The sequence below is a fragment of the Pelecanus crispus genome, chromosome 1, assembly GCF_030463565.1.
Source record: "Pelecanus crispus isolate bPelCri1 chromosome 1, bPelCri1.pri, whole genome shotgun sequence".
Lineage (NCBI taxonomy): Eukaryota > Metazoa > Chordata > Aves > Pelecaniformes > Pelecanidae > Pelecanus > Pelecanus crispus.
In genome coordinates, this window is record NC_134643.1 from 1,415,427 (window position 1) to 1,426,407 (window position 10,981).

The 10,981-nt window shown below is 62.3% G+C and overlaps 2 protein-coding genes across 2 annotated transcripts in view; both read left to right on the top strand.

Annotated features, from left to right (window-relative positions):
• The first annotated feature begins 4,955 nt into the window (after positions 1–4,955).
• On the top strand, positions 4,956–9,809 carry LOC142597130 (tetraspanin-33-like). The gene is given in 11 exon segments (XM_075727565.1): positions 4,956–5,060; positions 6,396–6,422; positions 6,424–6,454; positions 6,571–6,599; positions 6,601–6,699; positions 6,787–6,822; positions 6,824–6,873; positions 6,963–7,059; positions 8,254–8,382; positions 8,824–8,985; positions 9,708–9,809. Coding segments are annotated over 11 exon segments (867 nt in total).
• Positions 9,810–10,326: 517 nt separating this feature from the next.
• Positions 10,327–10,981, top strand: part of LOC142597004 (tetraspanin-33-like) — a 2,970-nt gene continuing 2,315 nt past the window's right edge. The window contains 1 exon segment of the mRNA XM_075727453.1: positions 10,327–10,374. Within this exon segment, the coding sequence (XP_075583568.1) occupies positions 10,327–10,374 (48 nt within the window).

Genomic DNA, 10,981 nt, shown 5'->3' on the forward strand with positions numbered 1-10,981 from the left:
ATCCCATCCCATCCCATCCCATCCCATCCTCGTCCCCATCCCAACCCATCCCTATCCCATCCCCATCCCATCCCTGTCCTCATCCCATCCCCATCCCTGAACCCATCCCATCCCCATCCCTGTTCCCAACCCATCCCATCTCATCCCATCCCATCCCATCCCATCCCCATCCCAACCCATCCCCATCCCATCTCCATCCCATCCCATCCCCATCCCTGTTCCCATCCCATCCCCATCCCATCCCCATCCCTGTTCCCATCCCATCCCCATCCCATCCCCATCCCATCCTACCCTGTCTGTCAGGGGGCACAGATCTCCATTGGGTGGACGCACGGATCTGATGGTGGACACCGATCTCACACAGGGATGCATGGATCTAATGGCTGGACACGTAATTCCGATGGGTGGGCGTATGGATCTAATGGCTGGACACATAGATCCGATGGGTGGGTGTACAGATCTGATGGGTGGATGTATGGACCTAATGGCTGGACACATAGATCCGATGGGTGGGCGTATGGATCTAATGGCTGGACACATAGATCTGATGGATGGATGTATGGATCTAATGGCTGGACACGTAGATCCGATGGGTGGGTGTATGGATCTAATGGCTGGACACATAGATCTGATGGGTGGACGTACAGATCCGATGGGTGGATGTATGGATCTAATGGCTGGCACGTAGATCCGATGGGTGGACACGTAGATCTGATGGGTGGGCGTATGGATCTAATGGCTGGACACGTCCATCTGATGGATGGATGTATGGATCTGATGGCTGGACACGTAGATCCGATGGGTGGACACGTAGATCTGATGGGTGGGCGTATGGATCTAATGGCTGGACACGTAGATCTGATGGATGGATGTATGGATCTAATGGCTGGACACGTAGATCCGATGGGTGGACACGTAGATCTGATGGGTGGGCGTATGGATCTAATGGCTGGACATGTCCATCTGATGAGGGACACAGATCTGGTGGGTGGACACATAGATCTAAGGGGTGGATGTATGGATCTGGGGGGTGGACACATAGATCCGATGAGGGACACTTAGATCTGGTGGTTGGATGTGTAGATCTGATGGGTGGACATACAGATCTGGGGGGTGGACACGTAGATCAGATGGGTGGATGTGTAGATCTGAGGGGTGTATGTATGGATCTAGTGGTTGGACATGTAGATCTGATGGGTGGGCGTATGGATCTGGTGGGTGGACATGCAGATCTGGTGGGTGAATGTATGGATGTGGTACGTGGACACATAGATCTGATGGGTGGACACGTAGATCTGATGGGTGGATGTATTGATTGGATGGGTGGACACATAGATCTGATGGGTGGACACGTACATCTGATGGGTGGATGTATTGATTGGATGGGTGGACATGTGGATCTGGTGGGTGGACACGTAGATCTGATGAGGGACACAGATCTGGCGGGTGGACATACAGATCTGATGGGTGGACGTATGGATCTGGTGGGTGGACACGTAGATCTGATGGGTGGATGTGTAGATCTGATGGGTGGACACATAGATCTGATGGGTGGACATATGGATGTGGTGGGTGGACATGTAGATCTGATGAGGGACATAGATCTGGTGGGTGGACGTACAGATCTGATGGGTGGACGTATGGATCTGATGGGTGGACACGTAGATCTGATGGGTGGATGTGTAGATCTGATGGGTGGACACGTAGATCTGGTGGGTGGACGTATGGATGTGGTGGGTGGACACGCAGATCTGATGAGGGACACAGATCTGATGGGTGGACGTACAGATCTGGTGGGTGGACACGTAGAACTAGCGGGTGGACGTATAGATCTGGTGGGTGGACACGTAGATCTGATGAGGGTCACAGATCTGATGGGTAGATGTATGGATCTGGTGGGTGGATGTATGGATGTGGTGGGTGGACATGCAGATCTGATGGGTGGATGTATGGATGTGGTGGGTGGACACGTAGATCTGATGAGGGACATAGATCTGGCGGGTGGACGTACAGATGTGATGGGTGGACGTATGGATCTGGTGGGTAGACACGTAGATCTGGTGGGTGGATGTGTAAATCTGATGGGTGGACACGTAGATCTGGTGGGTGGACATATGGATGTGGTGGGTGGGCACGTAGATCTGATGAGGGACATAGATCTGGTGGGTGGACGTACAGATCTGGTGGGTGGACGTATGGATCTGGTGGGTGGACATGTAGAACTAGCGGGTGGACATGTAGATCTGGTGGGTGGACATGTAGATCTGATGAGGGACACAGATCTGGTGGGTGGATGTACAGGTCTGGTGGGTGGATGTATGGATCTGGTGGGTGGACACGTAGATCTAGTGGGTGGACACGTAGAACTAGCAGGTGGACGTATGGATCTGGTGGGTGGACACGTCAATCTGATGAGGGTCACAGATCTGATGGGTGGACGTATGGATCTGGTGGGTGGACGTATGGATGTGGTGGGTGGACATGCAGATCTGATGGGTGGATGTATGGATGTGGTGGGTGGACACGTAGATCTGATGAGGGACACAGATCTGATGGGTGGACGTACAGATGTGATGGGTGGACGTATGGATCTGGTGGGTGGACACGTAGATCTGATGGGTGGACACGTACATCTGATGGGTGGACACGTAGATCTGGTGGGTGGACATATGGATGTGGTGGGTGGACATGTAGATCTGATGAGGGACACAGATCTGGCGGGTGGACGTACAGATCTGGTGGGTGGACGTATGGATCTGGTGGGTGGACACGTAGATCTGATGGGTGGACATATGGATGTGGTGGGTGGACACGTAGATCTGGTGGGTGGACATGTAGATCTGGTGGGTGGACATGTAGATCTGATGAGGGACACAGATCTGGTGGGTGGACGTACAGGTCTGGTGGGTGGATGTATGGATCTGGTGGGTGGACACGTAGATCTAGTGGGTGGACACGTAGAACTAGCAGGTGGACGTATGGATCTGGTGGGTGGACACGTCAATCTGATGAGGGTCACAGATCTGATGGGTGGACGTATGGATCTGGTGGGTGGATGTATGGATGTGGTGGGTGGACATGCAGATCTGATGGGTGGATGTATGGATGTGGTGGGTGGACATGTAGATCTGATGAGGGACACAGATCTGATGGGTGGACGTACAGATGTGATGGGTGGATGTATGGATCTGGTGGGTGGACACGTAGATCTGATGGGTGGATGTGTAGATCTGATGGGTGGACACGTAGATCTGGTGGGTGGACGTATGGATGTGGTGGGTGGACACGCAGATCTGATGAGGGACACAGGTCTGGTGGGTGGATGTACGGATCTGGTGGGTGGACACGCAGATCTAGTGGGTGGACACGTAGAACTAGCAGGTGGACATATGGATCTGGTGGGTGGACACGTCAATCTGATGAGGGTCACAGATCTGATGGGTGGACGTATGGATCTGGTGGGTGGATGTATGGATGTGGTGGGTGGACACGCAGATCTGATGAGGGACACAGATCTGGTGGGTGGACGTACAGGTCTGACAGACGGACGTGTAGATCCAACAGATGGACCAGGTGCCATCGCTGCTGCGGCACCTCGGTGGCCTTAAAAGCACGAAGGGGAGTTTTGGTTTCGGTTCCTCTGCCCCGAGTTCTCATCTTCCTCCGGGAAGGGCTGTGCTGGCGCCGGCAGCTGCTCCCCGGGGCTTCCCAGCCTCGATGAACCCTGGCGTCGTGGATAAAAAATAATAAATATAAGAATAAATATAATAATAACCGGGGGGGGGGACGGTGCTCCCCCAAGCCAAGGGGATGCGTCCCCGCGACGGCACAGCCACGCCACGGCGACGGGACAAGGCGACGGCTCGTGCCTCCGCTCACACCCGCCACGAAAAGCGAAAGCGCGATGGAAAAAAAAATAGGTGCAAAAATTCAGGGGCAAAAAAATGGGATTTGAGGCTCGGATGCGGTTGGGGAAGGGACCCGCGGCTTCCTGGCGGGTTGAGGCTGTAATTAACACAAATGAGGCGAGGCAACGGAGCGTGGAAGGGATGGGGTGGAGCGCTGTGAGGGAGGAAGGATCCATCCATCCTCCTCCTCCTCCCCGCCAGCTTTGGGGAGGGGGTCCCGCAGGACACCCGAAAATAAAGGCGAATATGAAGAAATCCACCCAAGTGTCCCATTTTTTAGGCAGCTCGCAGGTTTTTGCAGCGGAGAGGGGAATTGCCAGGGTTTCGGTTCCGCTTCGCGGTGTCGGCGAGGTTGCCGGGGACGGGACGTGGGTGCTGCCCGGTTTGGGGTGACTTCTGCAAATTTGGGGTCAGAGATTCGGCCGTGCCTTTCCAGGGAAACTCTGAATCTCCCCAGCCGGGCCTGTTTTAGGAAGAAGGGCTCTCCTGCGTCCCCGCCATGGTCCCAGCCGTCCCCTCGCGTCCCTCCCGAGGGCTGTCACCCAGGACAGAGATCAATTATAAATTGTAATTATAAAATGCGATCCCCACCCCAGGGCTGGGGGTCTCTGGGGCAGGGACAGCAGGATTCGGGCAGTTTTGGGGAAGGCGGGGCAGCGGGGTCAGCCGGGAGGGACTGGGGAGCGACCTGGCTCATCACGTGATTGCAAAAGGGGGTGCGCTGGCCCTTTAAGGCGGAGGGGGCGCTGGCCCTTTAAGCCGCGAACAGGTGCGGCGGCGACACACCGCGCTCGGGGGGAGGAAACGGCGGCGGCCGAGCGACGTGGCGAAGCACCAATGGGAAAGCAGAGTGGGCCAGACGGACCAATGAGCGGGCGGCGAAAGGAGGGGGCGGGCGGCTGCCCGGCTCAGCTGCGGTCGCGGCGGCGGTGCGAAGCGGGGTCTGTCGGCTCGGCTCGGCTCGGCTCGGCTCGGCTCGGCTCGGCTCGGCTCGGCTCGGCTCGGCTCCTTTCCTTTCGGCCCGCTTGGGTCGGGCTCGGCTCCGCCATGGCGAGGCGGGCGGCGCGCGGCGGCGGGCCCCACGGGGACGATTTCTCCTTCGTCAGCCCGGTGGTGAAGTACGTGCTCTTCTTCTTCAACATGCTCTTCTGGGTGAGTGCCAGCCCGGGGGGCCCCGGGGACCCCCCTCCATCCCCGGGACCCCGCCGGGGACCCCCCCTCCATCCCCCGGGGACCCCCCTCCATCCCCCGGGGACCCCACCAGGGACCCCCCTCCATCCCCGGGACCCCACCGGGGACCCCCCCCTCCATCCCCCGGGAACCCCCTCCATCCCCCGGGACCCCGCCGGGGATCCCCTCTCCATCCCCCGGGACCCCGCCAGGGACCCCCCTCCATCCCCCGGGACCCCGCCGGGGACCCCCCCTCCATCCCCCGGGACCCCCCTCCATCCCCGGGACCCCGCCGGGGATCCCCTCTCCATCCCCCGGGACCCCCCTCCATCCCCCGGGACCCCCGCCGGGGATCCCCCCTCCATCCCCCGGGACCCCGCCGGGGACCCCCCCTCCATCCCCCGGGACCCCCCTCCATCCCCGGGACCCTGCCGGGGACCCCCCCCTCCATCCCCCCGGGAACCCCCTCCATCCCCCGGGACCCCCGCCGGGGACCCCTCCTCCATCCCCCGGGAACCCCCTCCATCCCCGGGACCCCCGCCGGGGACCCCCCTCCATCCCCCGGGACCCCCCTCCATCCCCCGGGACCCCCGCCGGGGACCCCCCTCCATCCCCCGGGAACCCCCTCCATCCCCCAGGGACCCCACCCGGGACCCCCATCCCTGGGGCTCACCGGGAACCCCCCGACCCTGGGACCGTCCCCATCCCGGGACCCTGGGACCCCTCATCTCGGGACCCCTCCATCCCTGGGGGCTCACCGGGACCCCCCCGTCCCCGAGCCCCTCCGGGGAAGCCACATGGTTTTTCCATGTTTTGGGGTCTTTTTGGATTTTTTTAAAATGTTTTTGGGGAATTTCTTTCACGTTTTGGGGGTTTCTTTCACGTTTTGGGGGGGGGGGGTTTAATGCTTTGGGGAATTTATTTACACTTTTTTTTGTTTTTTTAAATGCGTCAGGGGGGGATGTTATGTTTTTGGGTCTTTCTTGGTTTTGAGGGCCGGAATTTTTTTGGGGGGGACGTTTCCGTGGTTTAAAAATCCCATTTTTGAGGAAGTTTCTCGCTTCCGACAAACGACGTCCCCTGGGCGTCCAGCCGGGGCCGGTGGGGCCGGAGGTGACCTCCCGGGGAGGGGGGGGACGCGGCGGGCTCCGTCCCACCCCGTGATGGATCCGTAATGGGGGTGACGAGGGGAAGCCGAGGCAGCGGCTCCGGTTCCCCCTTCGCAGCCCCGACCCCACGGGGGGCTGCAGTCCGGGACCCCCGGCGCGGGAGGGCGGCGGTGCCGGGGCGGGTGGGCTCACCCGGCGCGCTCCGCAGATGATCTCCATGGTGATGGTGGCGGTGGGGGGTCTACGCCCGGCTGCTGAAGCACGCAGGTGAGCTCGGGGGGTGACGGCCAGGGGCTGCCCCGGCCCCGGGGGGGACGCGGGACGCCGGGGTGGGGGTCTGCGGCGCCGGCGGGGGGGCTGCCGGTGACGGCTCGCTGCGGCAGAAGCGGCGATGGCCTGCCTGGCGGTGGACCCCCGCCATCCTGCTCGTGGTGGTCGGCGTCCTCACCTTCCTCATCACCTTCTGCGGCTGCGTCGGCTCCTTGCGGGAGAACATTTGCCTGCTGCAGACGGTGAGTGGCCGGGGGACGGCGGGGGCCCCCACCCCGTGGGGGTCTCCCATGGCCCCGCCGCCGTCGTCACCTTCCTCTCGCCCGCAGTTCTCCGTCTGCCTGACCGTCGTCTTCCTCCTGCACGCTGGCGGCCGGCGTGCTGGGCTTCGTTTTCTCCGATAAGGTACGGGCGGCGTGGGGGGCGGCGTGGCGGGGGGCTGGATGACCCCGAGCCCCCGTCGACGTCGGGGTGGACGTCCTTGCCGATGTCGCCACCCCCGCAGGCGCGCGGGAAAGGTCAGCGAGATCATCAACGGCGCCATCGTGCATTACCGGGATGACCTGGACCTGCAGAACCTCATCGACTTCGGGCAGAAGGAGGTGCGTGGTGGCGGGGGGGGGGACACGCCAGCTCCCTGCGACGGCCGAGGACACCGTCCCCGCTCCTGGGTCAGGCTTCAACCCGCGGGGTCCCCCAGGGTGGGGACGTCGGGTGGTTCCTCCGCGAGGATTTGATGTTCGTGGTGAAGCCCTGCCGGGGCAGGTAGAGGCTGGGGAGAGCTGGATGAAAAAGGAGGCGGGGGTGAGAAAAGAAACACCCCTCGGTGTCGCTGCTGCAGCCGGTGTTTGTGTAGGGCCTAGTGAAACTGCTGGGAGCGACTGCTCGCCCCTAAGGGTGGCGGTGATGGGGCGGGGTGGATGTAGGTGGGCTTGGGAGGGCCGTCACCTGCTGCCCGTGAAGGCCTGCTGTCAGGGTCAGCGAGTCGTTGAGGTTGGCCAAGCCCTTCAAGATCACCCAGTCCAACCATTGACCCAACGCTGCCAAGGCCACCTCCAAACCAATTAAGGGCAGAGTCATAATTAATTTCATCTTTCCTGGCTTGGTGGCTGGATTATTTTTTATTGAAAGTAAAAACTGGGAATCACCAAGGTTGGAAAGGATCTCTAAGATCATCAGTCCAACATCAACCCAACACCCCCCACCGCCCACTAAACCATGTCCCCCAGTGCCACCTCTGCCCGTTGTTTGAACCCCCCCAGGGCTGGGGGACTCCCCCACCCTCTCTGGGCAGCCTGTTCCAATGCTTGGCCACTCTTTCCATGAAGAAATTTCTCCCAATTTCCAACCTAAACCTCCCCTGGTGCAGCTTGAGCCCATTTCCTCTTGTCCTATCGCTGTTCCTTGGGAGAAGAGCCCGACCCCGCTCCCTGCCCCCTCCTGCCAGGAGCTGCAGAGCGATCAGGTCTCCCCCTCAGCCTCCTCTTCTCCAGGCTGAACACCCCCAGCTCCCTCAGCCGCTCCCCACCAGCCCTGTGCTCCAGACCCTGCCCCAGCTCCGCTGCCCTTCTCTGGACACGCTCCAGCACCCCAATGTCCTCCTTGTAGTGAGGGGCCCAAAACTGGCACAGCATTCCAGGTGCGGCCTCACCAGCGCCGAGCATGGGGCACGATCCCTGCCCTGCTCCTGCTGGCCGCACTGTTCCCGACACAAGCTGGGACGCTGTCCCACCGCTCCCGTCCCCCGTCCCCCGGGGTCCCCTCCCCGCTGAGCGCCGCGCTGCCATTCCCCGCAGTTCAGCTGCTGCGGGGGCGTCTCCTACAAGGACTGGTCCCAAAACATCTACTTCAACTGCACTGCCGCCAACCCCAGCCGCGAGCGCTGCTCCGTGCCCTTCTCCTGCTGCCTGCGGGACGCCAACGAGGTGAGGATGGGCACCCTGGGGTATCCACGGGGGACCCCCGCTCCGCACCTCCTCTCCCATCCCTCGGGGCTGTGCTGGGCCCCCCGGGAGAGAAACCCACCACCGGCAACGGACGGGACCCCACACCGCCCTCCGGGTTTGGGGACCCCCGGGTGGGGACACTGCAGTGGGGATGGGGTGAATTGGAGGGGGCAGCAGGGGGGGCTTTTTGGAGGGAGGCAGGGACCCTGCCCCCCCCCCCCCCGCCAGGTGTTGTCCCTTTTGGGGTACGTTTAGGGAGCGCAGCGCTGGAGGGACGGGGCTGGGGGACGCCGAGGGCGGGCTGGCCCAGAGGAGGGGGGACACCCCGAGCGGCACCGCGCCGCCGGCCGCCCCCCCCGCAAGAGGCGGGGACCCCCCGCCCTGTGTCCCCAGCCCCTCCATGCGCTGTCCCCGTCGCAGGCCGTCGTCAACACCATGTGCGGGCAGGGCATGCAGGCCAGGAGCTACCTGGAGGCCAGCACCTTCATCTACACCAACGGCTGCATCGACAAGCTGGTCAACTGGATCCACAGCAACCTCTTCCTGCTGGGGGGCATCGCCCTGGGGCTGGCCGTCCCCCAGGTACCGGGGAGGAGGCACCGGCACGCAGCGCCGCTGGGCGCTCGGCGGAGTCGCTTTAAACCGCGAGCCTGGGGAGTCGGGGTGGGATTTGGGGCGAGGGGAGCGGTGCCGACGTCGGGCGCGTCCTCACCTGGAGCCGCGGAACGCGCTGGGAGGGCGGCGGGGTGACGCTGAGCGGCGTCCCTCAGCGCCCTCCTCTTCCTCTCCTCCTCTTCCTCTCCTCCTCTTCCTCTCCTCCTCTCTTCCTCGCTGCCTTCCTCGCTGCCTTCCTCGCTGCCTTCCTCTCGTCCTCTTCCTCTCGTCCTCTTCCTCGCTGCCTTCCTCTCGTCCTCTTCCTCGCTGCCTTCCTCTCGTCCTCTCCCTCTACTTCTCGTCCTCTTCCTCTACTTCTCGTCCTCGTCCTCTTCCTCTACTTCTCGTCCTCGTCCTCTTCCTCTACTTCTCGTCCTCGTCCTCTTCCTCTACTTCTCGTCCTCGTCCTCTCCCTCTACTTCTCGTCCTCTCCCTCTCCCTCTCTCCCTCTCCCCTTCTCCCTCTCCCTTCTCCCTCTCCCTTCTCCCTCTCCCTTCTCCCTCTCCCTTCTCCCTCTCCTCCTCTCCCTCTCCTCCTCTCCTCTCCTCCTCTCCCTCCTCCTCCTCCCTCTCCTCCTCTCCCTCTCCCCTCTCCTCCTCTCCCTCTCCCTCTCCTCCTCTCCCTCTCGCCCCCCTCTCCCTCTCCCGCAGCTGGTTGGCATCCTGCTGGCTCAGATCCTCATCAACCAGGTCAGGGACCAGATCAAGCTGCAGCTCTACAACCAGCAGCACCGGGCTGACCCCTGGTACTGAGCCCCGGCGCAGCGCGGGCAACAGCCGGCATCCGTCCCCGCGGCACAGCGGCGGCTCGTGGCACCGGGACCTCAGCGGTGATTTTCCAAACCCTGGACCGGTAGGAAGAGCTGAAGGGGCTTTGCCGGAGAAGAGGGAAGTTGGCGCGAGCTGCGGACGCCCGGATCCGTGCGCGGCGGCCGCTGTGCTGCGGAGAGGGACGCGCGGGGACGCTGGGGACTCCGTGGCTTTGGCAGCCGGTGCGAGAGCAGGCGCCGCCGGCTGGGCCGGGACGTGCCGCGCTGCTGCGCCCTGTTTGGGGGACTGAACCAGCCCTGCTGAACTGCTGCGTCCGTCTGTCCGTCCGTCCGTCCGTCTTGGGGGGCTGAGAGTTGGTGCGCAGTTTGTGCACGAAGCAGGTTTGCGCTCGGATGTGCTTCCCATCTCCTCCTGTGCTGGAGATGGGCGTTTGTCTGTCTGTCTGCCCATGCACCAAGAGTTGCCTTTGCCCGGGGCAAGGCTGGTTCCGGAATTGGGGATGTTCCCCCCATCGCTGAGTGCCACAAACCCCATCGGCTCCGTCACGGTGCCCCGTGGGGAGGACAGCCGAGGGCTTCGCTTGCCAGCCGGGAGCGGGAGCCATCGCCTGCGCGTCCGGCCTGGAAGAAGAGGAAGAGGAGTGCTTCGTTAGCCGAGGCCGGGGGTCCCGTCTCTGCCCCGGGGGGCTCGAACCCCTCCGCGGGGTGCTGAGCCCCGTGCAGAGGCGCGGACAGGCGTGGGCCCGCGTCCCCTCTCGTGTGGGGCCAGTGTGGGGCTGCGCCGTCGCCCTTTGCTTCCGCCGAGAATAAAGAGACGAGGCCTGGACCCCGGGGTCTCTGCCGCGCCGTGCCGGGGGCTGCTCCATCACCGGGGGGGAACCCAAAACAAGGGGGGTGAAGGTGGCGAGGGGCAGCGCAGCAGAGAATCCCCCAGCAAGGAAAATTCGGAGAGGTGCTCGCTGCCCTGCTCCGAGGGGGTTGATTTGGGGGGGACACACACACACACACACACACTCATCCGAATTCCCCCCTCCTCTGCTCCAGGGAAGAGCCTGCAAAAACTTTGCAGGCCCCAGCCTCGCTTTTCGGAGCCGTCGCAAAGCGTGGGTGGAGTTTTTTGGTTTGGTTGAGTTTGTTTAATTTTTTTTTTTTTTT